This window comes from Ctenocephalides felis, unplaced genomic scaffold (assembly GCF_003426905.1).
Source record: "Ctenocephalides felis isolate EL2017-DRISC unplaced genomic scaffold, ASM342690v1 CF-g0.4_SCAFFOLD_01886, whole genome shotgun sequence".
Taxonomy (NCBI): Eukaryota; Metazoa; Arthropoda; class Insecta; order Siphonaptera; family Pulicidae; genus Ctenocephalides; species Ctenocephalides felis.
In genome coordinates, this window is record NW_020538040.1 from 118788942 (window position 1) to 118816809 (window position 27868).

The window sequence follows — 27868 nt, forward strand, 5'->3', positions numbered from 1 at the left end:
AAATTTTTCCATAACTTTCAAAAAATTTTCTATTATGTTTAATATCCTGTTCTGATAATCCACTCATTTATTTTTATCATTTTTATCATTTTCATTGTGATCATATTAACATATTTCTGTACATTATTATATATATATATATATATATATATATATATTTTGCAATTAATTTATTATTTAAGAAAAATCTATTTTCTTTTCCTAAACATATTGTTTGCTAAAATCTCATCAAGATCATGTTTCTTGACAGATGTCCTGAAGATGGAACGTACCTAGTTCCGAAACGTCGACAGTAAAACAAATAATTAAATAAAGAAATTGTTTATTAAAAACTTTTCTTGTTTTTTATTTTGTATTATTTTTGGATTCTTGTTCGAAACTCTACAAAATATATATATATATATATATATATATATATATTAACTTCCCGCAGGGCAAGTTATTGTAATCGCAAGAAAATCGAAAATGGAAATTTTCTTATATCTTTACGTTTCAAAACCTTTTGAACATTTTGGCATACCTTAGAAAAAATGGACGTATGTGTGTGTGTGCGTGTATGTGTATGTGTGCGGATACAAATTTTCGTCGACGATTTCGAGAACACGGATGAAGCAATTTGAATAATTCAAAAATCATTCGATTCGGGTGGTTAAGGAAACGTGCTGATTAGTTTTTGGCGAAGGCAGGTCTATCCGTTCCGAAGATACGGGGCAAAAAGTGACAAAAACCGTAACTCAGTTTTTAAGAGATAGGAGCGTCCGCTTTTAATAATTCAAAAAGCATTTTACTTGTATTGACGAAATGAACAACTGGTAAAATTTTGGGGAAAGCAGGTCCAGCGGATATGGACTCTCTATAAAAATAAATTGAAAAATTGCCATTTGGCGGTCAAAAATTGGACATATGTACATCAAATTATCAGATATTTTATGGTGATTTTAATATTGTGTACACATTTTGTGTAAAATTTTTTGGGTTCCGTACCAAGATTTTTAATTTTGAGGTTTTTATATGGTTCAAACAAATGTCCTCGAAATTTTTGACAGCATGGAATAACTGGTAATCATACAACCGATTTGTATGATGAATAAATCATTCGGTTCGTACTCATCGCGAGGCGTTTTTGATGAATACATAAATTATTTACAAAGGCATTACAGGTACAAAATAATTGTTGTATTTGACGGATATTCAGACTACAGTAAGAACGTAAAAGCTATGGAGCATCTGAGAAGAACTGCACTTTCAAAATCATATGAAGTATGTTTCGATAAAACAATAGTTGTACCAGTTTCTCAAGAATTTTTTTTTATCAAATCAAAATAATAAAAATAGGCTCATTAATATGCTAATGGAAAATTCAAAGGCTGCAAATATAACTACTAAACAAGCCAGAGATGATGCGGATGTCCTTATTGTTGAAAGTGTAATTCAAGAATCAATGTCTGGAAAAACTGCAATTATAATAGAACAAGATATTGATTTACTCGTCATTTTAATTGGGCGTATCCTGTCTCACGAAAAAGAAATTTTCTTTAAAAAAGTTGGGACAGGAAATGTAAAAACGGAGATATAATAGACTAAAAATTTTGATAATTATCCTTATTACACATATTTTATTTCTGCACGCATTAAGTGGATGTGACACAACTTCTGGGTTTTTTAAAAAGGGAAAAAAACATTTTTAAAAGTTTTTGAGAAACTGACAAATTTGGATCAACTATCTAAAACATTTGAGGAAGAAAATTGTTCGCCCCAAAGATTATTAGAGAGTGAAACTCAAACCTTATTGGCAGTCTATAATGCTCCAAAATCTGTGAAAAGTCTCGATCATCTTCGTTATATGCATTACGTCAAGTCTACAAAACTTAATAAACCTGTTCAGCTTGCAAATATTCCACCAACAAGTGCAGCTACTCATCAACATTTCGATGTGTATATTATCAAGTTCAAACTTAGTTAGGTCATGATTTGGAACCAAAGGTATGAAGTTGGGCAATGCGAAACGATTTTCTGGAGCCTATCATGACTATTTTACCACCTGCTCCAGAACATTTGCTAAATACAATTTTCTGCAACTGCAGGAAAGCGGGCTTGCAATGCTCTTTAGCTTGTGGCCAATGTAATGGGCAAGCTTGTTTCATTGCTCTACCATACCAGAGCGACATTAACGAAGATGGAACTTTTTTTATATAAATTGTAGTTTTTGTACCCTTTATTTCATTTTTTTACTTTAAAAAAATAAATGTATCAAATGATATTTTTTAACGAAAAGATAAATTCCTAATTTATTTGTTTTTTTTTCATCATGTAAGAATTTATAAATATTAATTGGGTTTAAATTCAAATATAATTCTTATATTTTCATTAACAATTCTGCAATTACATGGGCAGGTAAGTGTTGTTAAATAAATTAATACTAAATAAAAAGTGGATAGGTTAGGAAAAAATAAAATATAATATAAAAGTTAATAAAAATTGACAAATATTTATAATCATTGATCTATCGATAGTTCATCAACTATATATGGCGCGATTTTGACCAAAGGCATCGGTTGACCTGAGGGGATGCTATGACCGCGCGCTCTCCGCCCTCTATCTCGAAAACAATTTACCGTATGAAAAATTTTTTCAAACAAAATTTGTCGAGAATTTTATATTCTACAATATTGATAATAAACATAAATAGCAAAAAACCCATAGAAAATGAGATATTTACAAAAAAAGCGAAAAACCGCGATTTTTGTGACCTTTGACCCCGAAATTTAATAGTTGCGCACACCCTACCATATGTAGGTTTTAGGACAACATTTAGGGTGTCAATATACAAATATTTACAAACTTACAGCTTGGTATCTCACATTCCGAGATTCTTGCCTAATTTAACCTAAAATGACTGGGCTAATATAAGGTTCCATAGAACGCACCCTAGGCCTAGAGAATATTAGAATTTAGTGTGTTCATGGAACGCACTACGAATTAGCCTGAATTGTATGTTAAAAACAAGTTTTTATTAGCACGCTCCCCATTCTGCACGGTACGCACTTGCCGCGTAAAGCGAGGGTTTACTGTATATTCGATGCGGTGTTTCAGTTGTATAAACTGAAATATCAGCATGCGCATTAAGTACACAAGGCGTGTCATGTTATCGTAATAAATGAAAGGAATATTTTGCACAATCGCATATTGAAATGAAATAAATACAAGTGAACGTAGCACTATTTATTTATTTTTAATTTTTGCTCTTAGTAGAAAAGATAATTTTAAAAATATTATTAAAAATTACAAGCTGTAGTTTATATATAATAAAAATTAACAATGTATTACAGTTATTAATTTTTCACTATAAATGAAGAATTCATAAAAAAGTGTGGTGTGTAGAATGATTAAGTGTTCAAGTCAAATTGTCAAATGTGCAAAAACTTTCAGTGAACTAGAATAACTTCAACAAAATTTTATAAAAAATTTGAAAAATTTGTAGAATTATGACGGCTTGCATACGACCTCAATGTTTGAGCTCATCACTTTGTTCTCTAAAAGTAATCGTTAAACATCAATTTATAAATTTATATAACAATAGTGAAATGTTTGTTAATGGAATATCATAACAGTGCTTTGTAATGGAAAGTCTTTTATTAAAATATAAATCGATGAAACTATTACTACCCTTACTTAACACCACAGGGAAAAAAATGTGGAATCAGTGATGACACAAACCCTCCTGGAAACCAAGATGCACCAAAGTCAGGGCGACATAAGTAAATAATTTACGAAGAACATGCTTAAATTGAGCTATTTTTTATACAAAAAATGAATATAATATTTATTCATAGTAATCGTATAATGTTCGTTTGCTCTCATCACTTCTACGCTAAGTTTTTATTTTTGAACTGTTTAAAATCATAGAATTTTAAATTTTTAATACTTAATATCAATATAAAGTCCATTTAATACATTTATTACGTATTTTTTATTTTTTATTAATTTTTAGTTTTTTATTAATTAGTTTAGTTTTAATACATTGTTCAGTACAGTTTTTTGTCGTTATTGGCATCGTTCAAACATTCCTGTTAAATAATTAAAAAGAGTAGATTAAATCATTATTAAAGCATATTATATATATTATATACTTGTTTTGTAGTATAAAATAGTTATACAAATCTCATTTCAAAGAAAAAAAATGCTAATTAATCCTTATTTTGGAACAGCTTTAAACATAATTACAAGTTAACTAATTAATGTACAAAAAATATAACTAATATTTTATATTAACATATGGTACTCGTGCACTTCTTAAAAAATCATTTATTACAAATTTCTCATTTATAATTTTTCCTCATTTTGTAAGATAAATAAATTGTAGTCGTGATGTATTGATTTAAGTTTCTACATACTATTTTACTAAAATTTGAATATGAGTACTAATACAAACTTCCACTTTATACGATTGAATATTTATTCCATTAAAAGTAACCCATATGAACACATTTGATATATATATATATATATATATATATATATACGTATATATATATATATATATATACGTATATATATATATATATATATATATATATACTCGTATATATATATATTAACTTCCCGCAGGGCAAGTTATTGTAATCGCAAGAAAATCGAAAATGGAAATTTTCATATATCTTTACGTTTCAAAACCTTTTGAACATTTTGGCATACCTTAGAAAAAATGGACGTATGTGTGTGTGTGCGTGTATGTGTGTGTGTGCGGATACAAATTTTCGTCGACGATTTCGAGAACACGGATGAAGCAATTTGAATAATTCAAAAATCATTCGATTCGGGTGGTTAAGGAGACGTGCTGATTAGTTTTTGGCGAAGGCAGGTCTATCCGTTCCGAAGATACGAGGCAAAAAGTGACAAAAACCGTAACTCAGTTTTTAAGAGATAGGAGCGTCCGCTTTTAATAATTCAAAAAGCATTTTACTTGTATTGACGAAATGAACAACTGGTAAAATTTTGGGGAAAGCAGGTCCAGCGGATATGGACTCTCTATAAAAATAAATTGAAAAATTGCCATTTGGCGGTCAAAAATTGGACATATGTACATCAAATCATCAGATATTTTATGGTGATTTTAATATTGTGTACAAATTTTGTGTAAAATTTTTTGGGTTCCGTACCAAGATTTTTAATTTTGAGGTTTTTATATGGTTCAAACAAATGTCCTCGAAATTTTTGACAGCATGGAATAACTGGTAATCATACAACCAATTTGTATGATGAATAAATCATTCGGTTCGTACTCATCGCGAGGCGTTTTTGCAAAAGGCAATTTTGCCGTTTCGGGGGTATGGAGCGCAAAGGGTGTAGGAACGGTTATGCAGTTTTTGAGAAAACGTATTATCCGATTAGATTAATTCAAAAATATTTTGCTTAAGTAGATGGTGTGCAAAAAATGCATTTACAGAAAATTTAGTAACCTTGAAAATTAAAAAAAAACAAATATTCAAAAAAATTCAAAGTTTCAAAAAATTCTAATTTTTGAAATTTGAAAGAAATTAAAAAAATTGACTTCTTACAAAATTTTGAGAATAATAAATCAAATATTTTCAAAAATTTCCAAATTCTCAAAATATTTAAAAAAACGTTTTTTAGATTACAAAAAATGTTATACTACGAAAAAAAATCAAAAAATCAAAATTATCAAAAAAATCTAATTTAAAAAAAATGGACTCTTGTAAACGTACACATTAGTTGTTTATAAAATACGCTCATCACTCAATTTAAAAAGCACTTATAAATTTACAGTATGTATCCATTTATAATAAATAATTTATTTGAAAATCCTCAAAACAGTTATTGATTACTTTTTTCATTCCTCAAATGTTTAATTACGGTACGGGAAGTTCCAGCAATTTGCCTTGAGGCCCAATGCCATGCGCCCTACTAGTTTTTAATTATTTTTTGAACAGCAATCTGAACCTAATAGTCCGATGTAATAGCTGTTGTGCTGATTTTGACTTAATACTAGTCTGTTTGACAGATGGCAACCCAATCAGTTGTCACATCTCTGTACGATTATTATTATTACAATTTCTGTAATAGGGCAAATATTTTTCAATGGTGCAGCAATGCCGGGCGAGGACTATTTTCACTTGGAAATATATTGCTATCTATATTTATAATGTAATTTATTTAACTTCCCGTAGGGTAAGTTATAGTAATCGCAAAAAAATCAAAAATGAAAATTTTTATATATCTTTACGTTTCAGAGGTTTCTGAATATTTTGGCATACCTTAGAAAAAATGGATGTATGTGTGTGTGTGTGTGTGTGTATGTATGTATGTATGTATGTATGTATGTATGTATGTATGTATGTATGTATGTATGTATGTACGTGTGTGTATGTATGTGCGGATACAAATTTTCGTCGACGATTTCGGGAACACGGATCAACCGATTTGAATAATTCAAAAAACATTCAATTCGTATTGATAAGGAGACGTGCTGATTAGTTTTTGGCGAAGGCAGGTCTAGCCGTTCCGAAGATACGGGGCAAAAAGTGCCGAAAACGGTAACTCAGTTTTTAAGAGAACGGAGCGTTCGATTTGAATAATTCAAAAAACATGTCACTTGTATTGACAAGATGAAGAATCGATAAAATTTTCATGATGGTAGGTCTAGCGGTTTCGGAGATATGGAGGAAAAAGTAAAAAAATGAGCCATTTGGCGGTCAAAAATGATCATTAGACATATGCACATCAAATTATCAGATATTTTATAGAGATTTTAACAATAAGTATACATTTTGTTAACATTCTTATGGGTTCCGTACCAATGCTTATGCGTTAGACAGCGACGCGGCGCTTACGCGCTTTATATTTTGTACCTATGCAGTTAAAGCAGTACGATTGCTTTGAAAAAAAGTTCAGATCTTCTACAATATGTCAAAATAAAGAAAAAAATTTTTTGTAAAAAGTAATTTTTTGTCCAATTTATAGTTTCTCAAAAATCTTATTTTTTCAAAGTAATTTTTTTTTACAAAAATGTTAATCGTTTTTAAAAAAATAATAATTTTTGGTACGGGAAGTTCCAGCAATTTGCCTTAAGGCACGATGCCTTAATTGCCTTAAGACAGAATTCCACTTACAGCTAGTTTTGTTTTCTTTTTGTTATGTTTTGTTTGATGTTTGGTGAACTACACTTTTGTTGTACCAGTTCAATTTGCAATTTTCTTATATTTTGGTGACAATTGAATTTGTTTAATGTATAATGTAGTAATATAGTAATTAACATATTAAAATTAATAATTCCGCATTTCAGAAATCGTTTTAATCAAGGATAATTCACAATTGTATACTAGTTCAATAGTTATTCTGAGTATTTATGGGTAAGGATTTTCATATATTATTTAATATATGTGGCACAAATAAAAATCGAATGCCGATATAATATTATTATTTGTGTATATTTTTCATTTTTTATTGAAGAAAAATTGTATGAAATATAAATCATATAGTATATTTGAATACACTATTTAAGCACCGTAACTTATAAACTATATGTACATCTATAAAATTGAAAATAATACATTAAGTTAAATTATATTTGTACATTCAATACACATTACACATATATACATTCAAAAATATCAAACAAACACAAAGGTTAATAAATAACTATGTCACGACAATAGTATAGAACTAGTGGGGTGCATGGCATCGTGCCTTAAGGCAAATTGCTGGAACTTCCTGTGCCGTAATTAAAAATCTTGGTACGGAACCCAAAAAAATTACATAAAATGTGTACACATTATTAAAATCTCTATAAAATATCTGATAATTTGATGTGCATATGTCCAATAAACATTTTTGACCGCCAAATGACATTTTTTAACTTATATTTATTGAGAGTCCATAACCGCCGGACCTGCCTTCCCTAAAGTTTAATCAGATCTTCGTCTTGTCAATACAAGTAAAATGTTTTTTGAATTATTAAAATCGGATGCTCCGTTTTTTTTTAAAAAAAGAGTTACCGTTTTTTGGACTTTTTGTCCCATATCTTTAGAACGACTAGACCTGCCTGTGCCAAAAACTAATCAGCACGTCTCCTTATCAATACAAATCGAATGTTTTTTTAATCATTCAAATCGGTTGATCGGTGTTCCCGAAATGGTCGATAAAATCTGTATCCGCACACACACACACATACACACGCACAAACACATACCTCCATTTTTTCTAAAAATAAGGTATGCCAAAATGTTTAAAAACCCTGGAAACCTTGGAAAGAAATATACAAATTTTCATTTTCGATTTTTTTGCGATTACTATAACTTATGCTATGGGAAGTTAATAACATTACTTTCATAACTATTTACACGTAAATATTATTAATTACTTCATTGACTATTAGTTATTAAGTACCATGGCCTGTAAGTATTTATGCGTCCAATGTTATTTATGGTAGGGTTCTAATTAACTAAACATGTAGTATAGTACTTTTTTGAAACACTGTCAATGTAGGTTTTTATGAAGGGTATATTAGTGGCTTCATGGAGAAATGCAGTGCTTATATAATGTTTTGTGATTGGGTTTTTTGATTGTCCTATAATCATCCTTGTAGGTGTAGCAGTATTTTGTAGTTTTTGTAATTTGTCTAAATTCAGGATATTTCTCATACACCAGATATGTTGAAATAGGTCTTATTATATATAGGATAGGTCTTATTACAGTTAGATATAACTTTCTTTTATTTTCTACATTTAGACAGCTGCTGAATTTTATTAATGGGTATAGCATGTACAAAATCTTTTGAGCTTGGTTAAGTTTATTTTTTTGTGTACATTTAAATTAAATTTTCTGTCCAGCGTCAGTCCCAAATATTTAACTTCATTATTCCATGGTATTACAATATCGTGCACTTGAAGTGATAGCAATGTGATTGGGTTTTTTCGTTGTTTGGTAAAGAAAATTGATTCAGTTTTGTCATAATTTATTATAATTTTTCATTTATGTGCATATTTTAAAATTTCATCCAGTTGGTTTTGGAGTCGCATAATATTTGAGTTTTCAGATGTACGTGAAGGGAAGATTGCTATATCATCAGCAAACATTAATAGCTGATGTTGTTATTAATTGGAATATCAGAGACGAAGATAGAATATAATACAGGACCCAGTATACTGCTTTGAGGTACCCATGCAGAGATATGTTTATTGGAAGATATATTGTTATACATACATACATTCTATTACAGAGATAACTCTTAATAATATTAATTAGATAATTTGGAAACTTTGTGTCATTTTGAATAGTAGACCACTAATCCATACTGTATCAAATGTCTTTTCAATGTCCAGCATTACCATTGCACTATTTTTTCTTTGGTTGAATTTGAGAATATTTCTTCTGTAATAATTGATAACGGATGCAAAGTAGAATGTTTTTCTCTAAACCCATATTGAAAATTTGGGATAATTGTATTCTCTAATAAAAACTTATTAATACTAATGTGAATTACCTTCTCATCTATTTTACTTAAGTGACTGACGGCCTGTAGCTGTTGGGTAGATCACTGTCCTTGTTCGATTTCTTTACAGGTATGATTTTAGAAGTTTACCATGTGGATGGAAAATAGTTAAGTTATTATTTATTTATTTATTTATTTATTTGGCCTTCGACCGTTAGGTCATTTGGCAATATTCACATATTTTGGTGTACATTATACAGTACAGTTCAATAATCTTGTTATTACATAAATACTATAGAACCTAATTTATGATATAAACTTACATAGCTATATACAATATATAAATATATACATACACACTATATATAGATCAAATCCTGATTAATTATGTAGAAAATGCAGTATAATTTTGTAAATATTGGGTTTGTTCAAAGCCATAGCAATTGCCGTGTTTATAGGGAAAGTTATATTGTTCCTATATAGTTCTTGCAGAAGATCTTCTCTTTCTTTTGAATACACAGCATTTCCAAAGGATGTAGTCTATTGTTTGAAATTCTGGTCCACAGGAACAGAAGGGGTCCTGTGTTCGTCCAGTTTTGTATAGATGAGACCTACAAAATGTGTGAATGCATCTAATTCTATTAATCATGGAAATGTCTTCTCTGGTCATATTTAGTTTGCTGAACCAGGTACTAAATGTGACTTGGGGTTTGTAAGGTTTAAATAAAGAGCCCTTTGAAGTCGATTCTAGGTCATAATCGTTTTGCCATTGACTTAGTCCTAGAGTTCTTATCAATCCTTTTGTTATTGGGGCCTTTTTCATAGGAACTACAGCAGTGCATGCTTCTTTTGCCAGTTTGTCTGCCCGTTCATTTCCACAAATTGAGGAATGGCTTTTAATCCAGGCTAACTTAATTATATATCCAGAATCCCGGAGGACTTCTATTTTGTAAATAGTATCAAGAGTCAAGAAATTTCCATCTTCTCTAGGTTTGTTCAGGGCTAAAAGAGCGGATTTGCAGTCTGTAAAAATTATTGATTTTCTGAGCTTTTCATTTTTGACGTACTCTAAAGCCGCATTGATGGCTGTTATCTCTGCTGTAAATACCGATGCAAAGCTAGCTAACTTGAATTGTAATTGATTATCTTTGGAAGGGACAAAAAACACGCAGCCGACGTCGTTTTCCCTTCTGGAACCGTCTGTGTAAATAACTGTAAAGTCTTTGTAATAGTGTTGTAACCATTCTTCAAATTCTAGGTTTTTAATATGATTTTTGAAATCGTGTGTAATGTAAGGTTCCTGACACCAAGAGATGTAATTCTTGGAAAAAGAGTATTTCTGAGGGAATAAAAAAGCTGGAAGTTCACTGTTTATATAAGTCATATCTTCCAAGGGTTTGATGCAGTAGAAAGCAGTTATCAGAGGGGTAGTAGGTTTATTCTTTCAGTAATCATTCTATAATGCAACTCAGCTAACTTCTGTAGTTGTTTTATAAAGACCGTGTAATCTGAATTACACTTTTTAATTATGAACCTGTTCGTAAGTATTTCTCTTCTGATTTTTAGTGGGGATTCGCCAGCTTCTACTAGAAGGGAGTTGCACGGTGTTGATCTTATAACCCTCAGACATAATCTTAATGCTGCGAATTGTACTTTGTCTGAAGTATACTCCTTCTTAGGAGATAATCCTCCATAAATCTGACATCCGTAATCAATATGCGATCTTACAATGGCTTTGTATACGAATATAAGGGAGGTCGAATGTGCTCCCCATCTTGTTCCTGAGAGTCTTTTAATAATATTGATGCCTTTTTCCGATTTTTTTACTACTTCTCTGATGTGTGTCTGGAATGACATGTTTTTATCGAAGGTTACTCCTAGAATTTTTATACTGTCACATAATTTGACCTGCAAATTGCCTATGTTTAAGGCGAGAGAATTCGGTATTTTTCTATGTCTGCTAAAGATGATTTGATTTGGTCGGAGATAGATTTAAATTGTTAGCGTTAAGCCACGATGATACTTTAATAAGAGAGTTTTGGATTTTATTTTTGAATACTTCCATTAAGACACATATTGTGTCAAGATCAGACATATAAATATTGAAGAGTAAAGGTAGTAGACCCGTAGAAATAACTCTTGGACCAATCTTATTTTTGAATTTAATGTAAATTGCCCTGTTATCTAATAGTGACATGATAACACTTGTAATGTTCTGTGGAAGGTTCATACCATTTAATTTTTGTCTCAAGACATTGTGCTCCACATTATTATAGGCCTTGTGGATATCTGCGGCTATTAATAGTAAGTATCCATTCCTTGAGTTTGAGATGTGTATATCATTCGATAATACACTCAGTAGGTCTATTGTACCACGTCCACGTCTAAAACCCATATGGCAATCATTTAATAGAGATTTATTTTCTACATAATATTGAAGTCTTCTTTTCAGTAAGCCTTCGAAGGTTTTGTGTAAGCACGATAATAGAGCAATAGGTCGGTATGATTCTACAAGTCTTGGATCTTTCTGAGGTTTTAAAATTTGTATTAGCAGTATTTTCTTCCAGTCTTTAGGAGTCCGGCATGTGGATAATATAGAGTTAAAGTTTTCTAAGATAAGTTGTTTAAACTTTAAAGGGCACCTATGTAACATTATATATGTAATATGATCTATACCGGGAGCGCTATCCTTTTCAGTTTTCAGAAATAGGTTTAGTTCTTCTAGATTAAATTTGGCGTTTAAATTAAAGATATCTTTGTATATATTATGAGGAATGTTAACCATGGCTTCCCTTTAGGCTGAACCCGGAGCAAAATTTGTTAGAATAGATTCGTAGAAGTCGGAGTTCTCCGGAATGAATTGAATGGATCGATTATTTTTGTTGTTGAAGGATTTGATTAAGTTCCACAATTTGGATGAGTTTACATTGCCGTCTAAGGAATTAGTCAAATTCATCAATTTTTCTCTTTTTTTGTTTTTGAAGAATTTTTTTGTTATGGCGTTTACTTTCTGGTACTCTATGAAGTTTTTATAATTCCATTCCTGTTTCATTTTCTTAAAAGCGTCTCTTTGTTTTTGAATTTGTATGTTACATTCCTCGTCCCACCAAGCAGCAGGTTTGGGTTGTTTGAGTCCAGTTATTTTGTTTTCTTCCAGGTGTGTCCTAGCATCTTTATATATGACTTTAATTAATTGATCGTATTTACTTTCATTATCTTCTGGAATCACCTCTTCTTGAAGGATGTTTTCTACTTCCGATGTAAATTTGTTCCAATCCGTTCTTTTTGTGTTCCACTTTCGTGATGGGTAATGATAACTGTTGACTTCTAAGCTAGTCTTCAGTTTAATACTTATTGTGACATGATCGGAACCTAAGCTGTCAGGAAAAATGTCCCAGTTGAGATTATCATATAGGTTACCTGAGCAGAAAATTAAGTCTAACGCAGCGGCTTTTCTTCTGGCTGAGATGATGGTGGTAGGTCTCCCATCATTCAAGCTGATAAGATTGATCTCCTCCAAATAATTGTAGAGTATCTCACCCCCTCTATCGTTTTTTTCACATCCCCATGCAATGTTCTTACAATTGAAATTCCCAGTAACAATCACTGGCATTTGAATATTATCAATATATGCTTTAATATTATGAAGAGAGTGGAATGCGTTTGGAGAACAATATTTTGATAGTACACAAATTGGATTACTCAACTCGATGACTGTATTACATCGAGCACAAATCTGTATTACATCGTTCTGGAAAGTGAGATGGAATTTTTAACTTGTGTGAACAGATTTTTTGACGTAAAGCGACGTTTTCTCAAAAACGGCTAGACCGATTTCAAAAATTTAAAAGACATTTGATGTATCTCGATGAGGACTAGCGTTTCTAACTTTTGTACGACGATCGGCCAAGCCGTTTCTTTGTAAATCGCAAAAAAGTGAAAAATTTTTCGTCCACGTTTTAGGCCGCAATTCTGAATCGATTTTGAAAATTCAAAAACTGTTCGAAACATATTGGTTGGGAATCGACCTGATTAGTTTTTGGTAAGGATCGGTCGGGCCATTTTCTTGTAATAGAGTGTTAAAAAATTTTTTTTCGACGATTTTCATTTTTTTTTTGACGGTAGATACCATAGTCTTAAAGATCATACTGAAATATTACGGTCCTATGACAAGTAGTTTAATTTTAAAAATTCGTCAAAGTTTGCAAAAATTAGCGTCTTTTTCTGACGTCTGTCAAAATTAAAACTTTCATCGACGTTTGCTCAAAAACGCTTGAACCGATTGCATAAATTTAAAAGCCAAACCTCAAACTACCGAATCGATTTTAAAAAATCAAAAACTGTTCAAAAGATATTATTTGGGAATGATACTGATTGGTTTTAGGTGAAAATCTACGAAGCAGTTTTCTTGTAATTAACTGTTGAAAAAAAAATTGAAGCCGATTTTTATGGAACTTTTTTTGGCGATATATATCATGGTCTTATAGAACTTACTAAAATATTACGGCCTTACGACAAGTAGTTTAATTTTAAAAATCCATCAAAATTTGAGAAAATGAGTAGTTTTTTGACGTTTGTTAAAATTAAAAGTGCTTAGTCTTAATGAACCTAAAACATTAACGTCCTACCAAAACTGGTTCAAATATAAAAATTGTTGATTTTTGAAAATTTGCTTTTAAAAAATAATCCGAGTTAACGTGTTCGCTCGTTTTCAATCATGGGTAATAAATCCACTCGGAATACTTTTAATCACTCATAAATTAATTTATTTTTTATTGATTAAGTAGATTATTTACACAGATCGGGAAGTTCATGTAACTTGCCTCAAGGCTAAATACCAAACCAACTAGTTCGGATTCTATATTATTTTTTACTAGAATGGCCGCACCTCCATAACCGTCATTTCTATCTTCTCTTAATATTCTGTAACCTTTGAAACAATAGTCATATTCCTTCTTGAGCCAAGTCTCAGAAAACCATGCAATATGTATCTTTTGCTCCCAAAGGCAGAATTCTATACTGCCTTTGTTGGTTATAAGCGATCTGCAGTTCAATTGTAAAATTTTCAGGTCCATTTTAGCTTATAATTGTAGTAAAGATTTTTGTTTAGCCATGTCTCTGAGGAACATGCTATCAATATTTTATTATCAAACAAAAAGGATTTTTTGCTGCCTCTGTTACTATGTAAAGAAATCGTAATTGAATTTATTTTGAAGTAGAAAAGTAAAGTTTAGCAAAACGTTAGGATATCGAAGATATCCTATATGTTCCGGTGTCATTATTACTAGAATTAAGTTTGTTTTCTGTTTCTCCTTTACTTAATTTATCGATAATAAATTCTAATTTTCTTTTAATGAAAGTCATCGTTTCATCATTGTCTATCTTGTGTTCTTCTGTAAATTTTTTGCATCTTTCCTTACTCTTGTATTGAGATTTTATATGGCCAAATCTTCAGCAATTATGACATTGTATAAGTCTTTGAATAAATGGTGAAACTCTACAGCTGACTGAATGAATGAAGACTCTTTCTGGTAACTTATTTCCCTTAAATAATATTTTAACTCTCTGCGAATTTGTTTTTCTTGACTCATTGTTCTTACTCTTTAGGCATCTAATGCTTATAATTTCGCTTACACTTCTAATGTTGCCTAAAATTTCTTCTTTGTCCAGGCTTGCGTTAATATTAAATATAATCCCAGATCTTACTAATTTGTGCCTTGGTATGTATGGATTAATATAAAAACATCCAGCATTTATCCATCCCTTATAACTTTATTTGCGCTTTTGTAGTTGTTAAATATCATTTTTATTTTATTTTTGCCAATGGAACTAATGTCTTCTATTTCTTTACTGATAATAATTCAATTTTTATGAAAAATTCTACCCACCGCCATCGGACGTAATCTACCAATATTTTTGTCCCTACTTTCCGCATGTAAAGTGAATGGGATTTCGTCTGTATTATGATAGTATTTCAATTCCTTCATAATTTCATCTGCTTTAGTCGTGACGTTTTCCTTCACCCACATGTTGTACCAACTAGTACCGGCGGCGCACTATCGGTGTCCATGATCTGTTATGTAACTTACACTTCACAAAAATAATTCAATTTCTACCTGCGGACGATGTGCTCCTCACGGCTGTCGAAACTCGAATGAAAAGTTAGGTTGTAATATACTATTTACTATTTTGGTTAATAATATTGTTACGGATTCCTCTTAATTCTTTCATTTATAATCCTTATTTTATTGTTAGTCAGTTAAACTCACTGTTACCTTTTATCGCGTACTGCTGAAAGATTATTTAAATTTACAACTACAAGTAATGAGAGGCGTTTGTTCGTAACTTAACTAAACAATATTCTGTATTTATATATTTACATACTTATTCCCTACTTAATCAATCTGAACTCTACAACTTAAATCTAAACTTATCTCTGTACCCACGGCGCAACCAGTGTCCATCACATGTCCATACATCGGGATCCCGATTCGCATCACACTAATCACATTTCATAATTACATCAAGTCTATCTTCAGTTTGGGGCAGCTTCCGATACGCTGCCCCCCATAACATTATTTTAACTTACATTATCACCAACATTAATTTGATAAAACATTGCGCGCACTGCACCGCGCTCATCCCTTCGACTTATACTTAAGAACGGTATCTTTCGACCCGACACCCCTAAGGGCCTACGACCGACTCCAAGACTGTTAAATCCAGACTACCACCCTCAGCCTGCGGACACATTCCTCATCAGGGACATGGTTTACACGCATAGGGAGAGGGGAAGTAATGTGTTATTGTACATCCGTGTGTGGGCCCTCACCCACACATTCGTAACACTACCCCACCTCCTCTAAAGATCGCCCTCGATCTTTCAAAACTCCATCCCTGGTGCTGCACCAGCTTTCTCTGCTCCGGAACCTAGGTGGCGCACTCCAATATCAGTCTGCTCCCCGGATAAAACATCGATGGCGCATTTCCACTTGTCCGATCTGCGGTCTGCTCTTCTCCCGTATGCTCAGACTTTCCTAAATCCGGCATAGCATCTGCACAGGCGTCGACCTCTAGCACCCTGATACACAATTCGGGTCGCGATGTTTCAGTAATGTAGTTGTACACGCGTTCAATTTTTTCTTGCACTGTTACACAAAATTACTTCACAACAGATTTCAACCAAAAGTAAGATTACATTAACAGTTTAGTGTATTTGTCCAAAAAGTGTCATAACAAACAAAAAAAAAAGAACATCACTTAGTCCACTTTACTTATTCACTGTTTGTTAAAACTTTGATCTAACCTTATTGCTTTTATTACTACCTACATAAACTACATTCAAATATAATAACAAAATCGATCAACGTTAATTAAACATATCAAATTTAATGAAAAAAATATCCGAACTTATCAAGTATTAAAAATTATCAAACATTATAAAAGTAAATAACATAAAAACACTCAGAAAATGAACATAAACTTATCTACACTTAGCACTTACTTCTACAAAATTTAAAAAAAAATAACACTATCTCATAATATTTTTTATCAACAGCTTTTTAATCTATTCTAACAATAGATTCTAAAACTTAAAATAATGACATTATAACTACAACAAATTTACATTTAACATAAATATTTGACATAAACGCATTTGTTTCTTAATCAACCTAAACCTAGTTACTTACTTATTACCAACAATGTTTACTTCAACAATATAAAAACAGAAAACACACAACAAAAGAAAAGCATTGCAAGAGTAAGACTAAGAGCGAGAATAAGAACAATAAAAGTCAAATTGAACATAAGTAATTAGAATACTCTACATATTATTTTAAAATTCGGGAATTGCTGACTGTTTTGAATTCGGCGGTCCCAACTCTATTAAACGCAAACATAAACCTAATTTTACTTTTACCTTAGTCTAACTATTCCTATCACTATTAAACCGTGTACAGCAAGTGCGCTTCTCAATATAAAAACAAGAAGTGAGCCGTCGGAATGCTTGTTTCCCCGGTGTTCCTAGGCTCCAAACGGTGCTAGATGCCCATAGCACCTTGCCTATCCAATAAAAGACCTGATGCAGCATCGCGCCCGCTTATAATTTCAGAAGGAAATTACCATCAGCAATAAAAACCAAACAACACACAACGTCGCGCGACGCTTACTGATGGCGGAAGTTTTTGAGCAGGCATCGGGAGCGGATATCTGCTCAAAAACCTCACATTAGCGGCAGTACAATGTGGTAAAAAGTACCGGCTCTAGCGTGAAATCCACAAAATTTCACTAAAATACATATAACATAATCAACAACCAAAGCTTCCAAATGGATAGCGTGATAGCAATCAGCTTGTATGTGATGTATCACGCTTCAACGGTCTCACTCAGAGCACCAGAACCCTCGCTGGGGGTGCTCCCACAGCCCAAATCCATATCCCCATGCTGTGAGATCAAAATCAAATACATAATCAATAACCATAACAACAACAAAACACCAGCCCGGGCGATCTTTCCCCAAAACCGTAAAATCCCAAATTTTCCCAAAAATCGCGAAACCCATTTCTATTCTCAATTTACTTTTTCTAAACACCCCTAGTATAACCCACATACATGATATCAAACACAAAACAACAATCATTTTAAAATTTATATTCACTCAAATCTTGCATTAAAACCTAAAACATTTTCATTCAAAACGAGGGAAAAATCAAAATATACTTATCTCTTATACTTAGCTGGCCAGCTGACATTCATAAAAATATGCATACTCACACACAATTTCTCAATTCCCGACTGAACTAAACAACCACTTTCACAACCAAATCAAAATATTCATCTATTCATGTTAATAATCATCTATTAACCCCCAATTTTCTCTTTTCGCGTCGTATTCTCTCATACGCGAATTATTTCCTTTAATTCCTTGAATCCCTCACAAGGACATCTTTTTTTTCTCAACATCTTTTTCCCCAATATCATTTTATCCCAACATTATTCTCAACGGTTATAAAGTATCGCCCAATGCTCTCTGAGTGATGGAAAAGAAACACCAAAGTACAAACCAACGTCTCTACACTTGCTGTTAAACCGCCCTATTCTATCTCTAACTTCTAATTATTCATAACATTCTTTACTCAAAATCCTATTCGTAAATTTCTCCTCATTTTTTTTTTTAAGCAAACTTCTTTTATAACACCATTGTCTGAATTATTAAACGGTTAAATTTCATAATTATCAAAACCGTATTTATCTATCTCTAACAAAAATATATTCCTAATACAACTCGTCCGATTGCGCAATTTTTTTTTTATGATGGACTTACTCACGAGAAAAAAAACAAAATAAAATCATACGCATTTTTATTTTAAATTATAGTAATATGCAAATTATCAAATTATTCAATAGTACTTAAACTATGAGCTATTCTGTAACTCACTTTTTTTATCTTTATTTTGTAATCCATTTTGATCATACAATTTGCTACCTATGCATTTACTACCTTTTTTTTTACCTATATATTCTTACTATTCTTAACTCTATTCTATATTATTACTATTCTTAACTCTATTATATCGGGGCGTGCATTAATTGTATAAAGGAGAAAAAGAACAAACAGTTTATAAACAAGTAATTACTTTTATATAATAAATCTCGTGAAAAACGAAGAAACAACAGGTGTAATAAATAACAATTATATCAAAAATAACCTTACTGTTATTATAAAACGTTTGTAAACCGAATCGAGCATTGAACAAAAAAAAAAAAAAAACAATTAGTATACCCTCTAACTATTTGACCTATGGGTTATTCGGAAGCTCGCCATTTTTGTTTTTTATCTACTTTCTCCTACTTATGCCTATCTTTTTCGTAAATCCTAGCGACTTATGCATTCTTCCTTTTCGCTTATTAGGCTTTTTGCATTTTTTTTTATACCTCCCTCTAGCCCTACTTGCATTTCTATTTGTCCCTTCGTCGCATTGCATTCGTCTTCCCTTACGTGTTGTACACGCCCCTTTTTACGCATCTCTAACAGTTCCGTCTCACCTAGAGAGTACCCGTTCGCAAATTTATCCAACTAAATTTTACTACGTATCTATTATCTTATAATTACTATGATCCTATCACATTATTATTATCCTTAATCCTTTATTCCTATCTCCCTTATCTATATTTGACTAAACATGTGACTGCCGTCTTGTTGCGCTAATGGAATAATTGCAAAATAACATAACCGGTTGAATGAAAGGGACGAGAAACCTATGATTTTTAAACTAAAGAAAATAAAATTTATTCGACGTTTACTTTAACCATCTTTTCTACCGCGAAAACTAAATATCAATCATTAAGTACTAAACACAAACAATTCAACAATAATTCAAAAAACAAATTAATAATAAAAACAGCATCAAAGTATTTTTTAACAGTAACAACCATAAAAAAACTATCAAATATAAAAATTACATTTCTAATCCCATTTCACTATTGGCAGTATGAGCCGTATCGACCTTGATGTCAGTGGGCTCGACTGATTACAATTAGATCGGGGTGACTAAGTCCGCTCTAATTGAAAATTACCAAAGACATCCTGATCAATTCAAATGCATATCGAAAATCGGTGTCACCAAGAGCTTTCGCACTGAATTATATACAAGCTATCCAGGCGGTGGTGATCGACCTAACAAAAATTTGCCACAATTCAAATCCCTGTAAGCCGTTGTTTTCGACGCATTCCCAAACAAATATTCGGCACCTCATATGCACGGAGGCGAATAACTCCGCAATTCTCAAAACTGCTCTAAATTTTGAGATAAAACAAATCATAATAAAAATACTCTAACGCAATAGTGCAAACAAAACTAAACTGAAAAAGAAATTCGCTCGTGATTTAAAAATAGCCACATGTATTCGAAAACGATTGTAAACCCCTGACTCGACAAAAAAATATATATACATACAAAGACATCTTCCCTAATTTTAAAATATTTTTTTACATTACACTTAAAACTATCTACGCAACTCAAAAATCTAGTACTAAAACCAAAAAAAAAAGCTTTTAGCCTGGCGTTGACATATAGGGTCCATAAGTTCGCAACACGAGAACGATGTCTGGGCATTTTCGACCTCACATATACTTGCCACCCGCGTTGTGGCGTCTTGAAAACGTAGGGATGAAATGTTTACACCAAAAAAAAAACATAAATATTATCTTGCTGCGTCACTTAAATGTCTATGATTTGAAATCGAATTCTAAGAGAAAAGGACTTCAACGATATCTTACCCTTGCAATATGATATTTTAAAATAACTTTCTTTAAAATATTTACGACTATATATATAAAAAAAAAATAAACTCTACTCACAAGAACGATTTCCATGAAATAACACTTAACTGTATAACATAACTTAATGTATCTGGCAATCATCATAAACTTTATATAAAAAAAAACAAATTATTTTATGTATTGGTGTTTAAGAAAATGATTATGAATAACAGAATACGCTAAACAATCCTAATAATGTTCGTAATAAAAAAAAGGATTCTAAATCTGTATAGAACAACATTTTTCTATACACTAATTATAATAATTTCGAATTTAAAATTTATATTCTAATAATCTTAATTTAAAATGATGGTAATTATAATTAGCCTATAAAACGTATCTAATTCTACACGAACAAAAGCCTTTCCCGAAAACCGAAATCAAACAAAACAACCCCGCGCGACCGAACAAAACAAACGTTAACGAACAAAAATACAAATACAATAAATAGATTCAGCATTTCAAAATTATTATAAACAACACTTCGACATCAATAAATTAAATTTTTAATAATCACTCGACCCACGTGATTTTTCATTTTCGCGCCAACACATTTTGCGAACTGCCTTTACAATCGCGCATTAAACACATCGTCAAACTCTATAACCGTCAACCTATACCATTTATAGACTCAAAATAACAACTAATTTTCAAAATTCTTTGCTTACGTACAGTTCTAAGTGTTCTAACAATCATTTGTACACTCAACTATAGTAACAAAAATAAACGTAAATTCCAACAAAATATATTCAATTAATCTATCGCGTAATTAAGAAATGCCGAATCTCCGTGAACAATCAAAAACCAAAATCGATAAATAAAAATAACCCGACACTACTGTAAACTTAAACAAAAGAAAAAATAACCGCGAATTAACTAACAATAAAATTATATTACCGAGATCGTAAGTACTACCGTCGATGGTGGACCAGAGTGATTACCAAAATTATTTATGCTAATTTAATCATCTGATCGTTGAACCAACGAAAAGTAGTACCCGGCGCTTGTCCACCATTTGTTACGGATTCCTCTTAATTCTTTCATTTATAATCCTTATTTTATTGTTAGTCAGTTAAACTCACTGTTACCTTTTATCGCGTACTGCTGAAAGATTATTTAAATTTACAACTACAAGTAATGAGAGGCGTTTGTTCGTAACTTAACTAAACAATATTCTGTATTTATATATTTACATACTTATTCCCTACTTAATCAATCTGAACTCTACAACTTAAATCTAAACTTATCTCTGTACCCACGGCGCAACCAGTGTCCATCACATGTTCATACATCGGGATCCCGATTCGCATCACACTAATCACATTTCATAATTACATCAAGTCTATCTTCAGTTTTGGGGCAGCTTCCGATACGCTGCCCCCCATAACATTATTTTAACTTACATTATCACCAACATTAATTTGATAAAACATTGCGCGCACTGCACCGCGCTCATCCCTTCGACTTATACTTAAGAACGGTATCTTTCGACCCGACACCCCTAAGGGCCTACGACCGACTCCAAGACTGTTAAATCCAGACTACCACCCTCAGCCTGCGGACACATTCCTCATCAGGGACATGGTTTACACGCATAGGGAGAGGGGAAGTAATGTGTTATTGTACATCCGTGTGTGGGCCCTCACCCACACATTCGTAACAATATTATAGTTTTCTTGCCTAGATTTTTAATACAATATTTTGTATATCATCCGGGCTTGTTTTCGCTTCTGTTTTTTCTGCGTTGAATAATATTTGGAGTAGTATACTTAGTTATGAGATGATCTTAATGGTTTAAATATATCGAGTTTATTTTTGTTTTAACATAATCCGTAAATTCAGAATTTCCCAGTCCATTATTCTATTTATGAACTTATTAAAGACGTCAGCAAAGATATTTGGCTTGTCTTTATTCCACATTTTATTATTGTGTTTAATAATTTTATTTGAAATATCTTTGATTAATTTATTCCACAACATTTTAATAGCGGGATTTCCTGTTTTTGCCACATTTTTCTAATTTTATTCTTATATTTAATTGGGCTCGCCCGTAGGTAAGCGGTTAAGAGCGACGGCACTTGTTTCAGAGGTCGCGGGTTCGATACTCACTTTGAGCAGCTTTTTGTCAGGCAGCAGTGACAACGATTTTCACTTGAAAATATAGATAGCAATATGCTTCCAAGTGAAAATAGCCCTTGCCCGGCATTGCTGCACCAATAAAATGTCAGCCCTATTAGATTAATTCTAATAACAAAATCATCAAATATGGATGGATTACCCATTGGGTTACCATATAAAAAAATACGATAAACGGTAAGGTTCTGATTGCTGTTCAAAAATAATAATAAAAAAAAAATTTAATGGGTTTGAGTATATAGCAGGTATTGAGAAGTAGTTATTCGTTACAATTTTAGGTATAAATCTATTCATAGCCATTGCTACCTCTAATTGTTCAGTATTTGTGATATGATTGATAATTGTAATGTTTTTATTTACATATGATCAAAAACCTTTCCAGTTTGCTTCTTTGTAATTTGAATGTAATTGTATTTTGAGTTACTTCTGAGTTCTGATGTATTTAACCCTCCGTCGGTCGGATATTTTTTCACCTTCGAACCATTCATTCATTTTACATGCATTTATATGGGATAAATGAGTTTTTGGTGTCTTATGTATTAACGATTATATAAAAAAATCAAGAAATATAAAAAAATTGTTGCTTTTTTGTTAATTTTTAAAAACAATATTTATTCTTTTTCGGCGTCTTTGAAATTAATGTGTGCATTACTCATCCGATTTTCAGTGTTTGCGATTACCAATAAGTTTGGTAGGTTTTCAAGGAACTCTCGTCATGAAAATACTAACTTTCATGTTAGAACACATAGCAATGAATATAAACAACGCAGTTTGAATAGAAAATACCATGAAAAATGGTTTACATATATCAAAAAGCGTATATTTCATACAAAATGTATGGGTGGTCTGGACAGACCTTTCCGACCGTTCGAAGTATAAAAAAGTTAATATCCTTATAATTATCCTTCTGTACATTTTTTCGTCTTGATTTTTTCATTGATCGACAGCTAATGAAATTTTAGGAAAAGTCAAGAAATTTCAAGTCGATAGGATTACTAGAAGTATTTTTTATTTTTAATTGAAGTCGAAAAAAGTCTGGCCAGACCACGCCGACCGACGGAGGGTTAATGAAGCAGCTGTACTATTAACTTGATTTTTGCTGTTTTGATATGGAATTGCAAGAATAACTGGGTTATGGTCAGAATTTGTCTCTGAGATAGTGCATGGTAAATAAATGATATATATGTTGTTAGTAAGCGCATATCTAGTAGGGGAGGATGTGTAATGCAAAGTATAATTATTTATGTTGTTAATCAGGAAATCACATAGTTTTCTACGATTTGAATTATTATTACTGCAATTCCAATACTCATGTCTTGAATTAAAATCTCCCGCAATTAAAATTTTACTGTTTAAATTAAGTAATGTTACTAAATCCCGCATATCTCATTTATTATTTGGGAAGTATACAGAACAGAACGTTATTAATTGATTGTTTATTTGAATGTTTACTGCAATTGCTTCTGTAGTAAACAATTCTGCAATATGTATTTGTGTAAATTCAATATTATTTTTAACCCTCCGTCGGTCGGAGTGATCTGGCCAGACTTTTTTCGACTACAATTTTACACATGCAAAAGATGGTAAAAAAGAAAAAATCAAAACTATAAATATTTATTACTAATAATCGTTAATATATAAGACACCAAAAACTAATTTATCTCATAGAAATGCATGTAAAATAAACGGTAGTCCAGCCAAACCACTCCGACCGTTCCAAGGTAAATAAATATCCGACCGACGGAGGGTTAATAACCATACATATACCTCTTGAGCCTATACAGCTATTGTCTTTTCTAATTATTTTATATCCAGGTATATAAATTTTATTTTCAGGTTTAAGTAAAGTTTCAGATATTAACTCTTTGAGGACGGCTTCAATTTTCTTTGCTATAAACCTCACGGAGCCCAAGATTTTTCCAACGAATTCAAAATCGCCGAAATCGGTTCGTGCGTTCTTGAGTTATATCGTCAGGAAGTAAAACCCGACTTATTTTTATATAATAGACTAGCAACCCGACGAACTCTGTTTCGCCATCAGATGGTTTCGTGAGAAAGATGAAGAAATTTTTTGTTTGTTTTATATTTGAAAAGAAAAATTTTGATTTTATTATACAATAGTAATGAATTTATTTTTATTCTATTAGTTTTTCAGTTGAAATTCTCTAAGTAAATAAAGGTGAATCCGCAAATTATCCGTTTCATTGAAGTGCTCTTTGGTAAACCACATTTTTTGTTTTTTGGTCTGACGTTAACACAAACAAAACGGGTGGTTTTCCAACTCGTGAACAGGCAACGTATAAATGCCCATGTGAAAAACAATGATTTTCTAAATAATCTATTTGAAATTTATCCCGCAAACACTAAGCGATTGGCTTTGCGACTTGTTATTGCGAACGCAAGGCGAACTGAAAATTGCAATCGTTTGAAGTCAAACGGAAGACCAGTCAGAATTGGTATTATACCAAATCGCCAGCAATTTTTGCTTGAATGGTGAAATTCAGTGCGTGTACATCATATTTCTTGGCGGCAAGAATTGCTCGTTGACTTAACCAAGCATAATTCTGATAATTCTCACTAATGTCATTACTCGAATTTTTAATTACGGTGCGTGAAGTTTCAGCAATTTGCATTAGGGCACGATGCCATACACCACTAATTTTCTTAGCTATAAACCATGTCGAGCCCGACCTTTCCAACGAATGCAAAATTGTCGAAATCGGTTCGTGCGTTCTGGAGTTATTTCGTCAGGAAGGAAAACCCGACTTATTTTTATATAATAGACTAGCAAACCCGACGAACTCCGTTTCGCCATCAGATGGTTTTGTGAGAAAGATGAAGAAATTGTTTGTTTGTTTTATATTTGAAAAGGAAAATTTTGATTTTATTATACAACAGTAATGAATTTATTTCTATTCTATTAGTTTTTTAGTTGAACTCCTCTAAGTAAATAAAAGTGAATCCGCAAATTATCCGTTTCATTGAAGTGCTCTTTGGTAAACCACATTTTTTGTTTTTTTGTCTGACGTTAACACAAACAAAGCGGATGGTTTTCCAACTCGTGAACAGGCAACGTATAAATGCCCATGTGAAAAACAATGATACTCTAAATAATCTATTTGAAATTTATCTCGCAAACACTAAGCGATTGGCTTTGCGACTTGTTATTGCAAACGCAAGGCGAACTGGAAATTGCAATCGTTTGAAGTCAAACGGAAGACCAGTCAGAATTGGTATTATACCAAATCGCCAGCATTTTTTGATTGAATGGTGAAATTCTGTGCGTGTACATCATATTTCTTAGCGGCAAGAATTGCTCTTTGACTTAACCAAGCATAATTCTGATAATTCTCACTAATGTCATTACTCGAATTTTTAATTACGGTGCGTGAATTTCCAGCAATTTGCATTAGGGCACGATGCCATACACCATTAATTTTCTTGGCTATTAACCATGCGGAGCCCGACCTTTCCAACGAATGCAAAATTGTCGAAATCGGTTCGTGCGTTCTGGAGTTATTTCGTCCGGAAGGAAAACCCGACTTATTTTTATATATATATATATATATATATATATATATATATATATATAGAAGATAATCTATTTGAAATTATTTAAAACAATTATAGATTATTTTCATTACTCGAATTTTTAATTACGGTGCGTGAAGTTCCAGCAATTTGCATTAGGGCACGATGCACCAATAATTTTCTTAGCTATAAACCTTGCGGAGCCCGAGACCTTCCAACGAATGCAAAATTGTCGAAATCGGTTCGTGCGTTCTGGAGTTATTTCATCAGGAAGGAAAACCCGACTTATCTTATATATAACTAGCTGTAAGTAGAATTCTGTCTTAAGGCAATTAAGGCATCGTGCCTTAAGGCAAATTGCTGGAACTTCCCGTACCAAAAATTATTATTTTTTTAAAAACGATTAATATTTTTGAAAAAAAAAATTACTTTGAAAAAATAAGATTTTTGAGAAACTATAAATTGGACAAAAAATTACTTTTTTTTGAAAAATTTTTTTAAAAAAAAAAAAAAAATTAATTTTTTTTTTTTTTTTTTTTTTTTGGATTTTTTTTTTTTTTTATTTTGACATATTGTGGAAGATCTGAACTTTCTTTTCAAAGCAATCGTACTGCTTTAACTGCATAGGGACAAAATATAAAGCGCGTAAGCGCCGCGTCGCTGTCTAACGCATAAACATTGGTACGGAACCCATAGGAATGTTAACAAATTGTATACTTATTGTTAAAATATCTGATAATTTGATGAGCATATGTCTAATGATCATTTTTGACCGCCAAATGGCTCATTTTTTTACTTTTTTCTCCATATCTCCGAAACCGCTAGACCTACCTTTATGAAAATTTTATCGATTCTTCATCTTGTCAATACAAGTGAAATGTTTTCTGAATTATTCAAATCGGACGCTCCGTTCTCTCAAAAACTGAGTTACCGTTTTCGGCACTTTTTGCCCCGTATCTTCGGAACGGCTAGACCTGCCTTCGCCAAAAACTAATCAGCACGTTTCCTTATCAATACGAATCGAATGTTTTTTGAATTATTCAAATCGGTTGACTCGTGTTCCCGAAATCGTCGACGAAAATTTGTATCCGCACATACATACACACACGTAAATACATACATACATACATACATACACACACACACACACACATACACACACACACACACATACATCCATTTTTTTTGAGGTATGTCAAAATATTCAGAAACCTCTGAAACGTAAAGATATATAAAAATTTTCATTTTCGATTTTTTTGCGATTACTATAACTTGCCCTACGGGAAGTTAAAAATGGATCGCAAAATGTGTTGGTAATAGAGGTGGGTCGTTGACGGTTTTGCCGTCAACGAAACGAAACGGTTATCGGGGTTTCGTCAACTAGTTAAATAACTAGTTATTTTTCAACTATAGTTATTTTTAACGAT

At 31.9% G+C, this 27868-nt stretch overlaps 1 protein-coding gene across 1 annotated transcript in view; it reads left to right on the forward strand.

The window, feature by feature from the left end:
- Window positions 1–3648: 3648 nt before the first annotated feature.
- The window catches only part of LOC113377657 (blood vessel epicardial substance-like), a 42724-nt gene continuing 18504 nt past the window's right edge, over window positions 3649–27868 (forward strand). Inside the window, exon 1 of the mRNA XM_026618043.1 lies at window positions 3649–3758. Coding sequence (XP_026473828.1) covers window positions 3707–3758 — 52 coding nt within the window. The 5' untranslated portion in view covers window positions 3649–3706. The remainder of the gene's footprint in view (window positions 3759–27868) is intronic.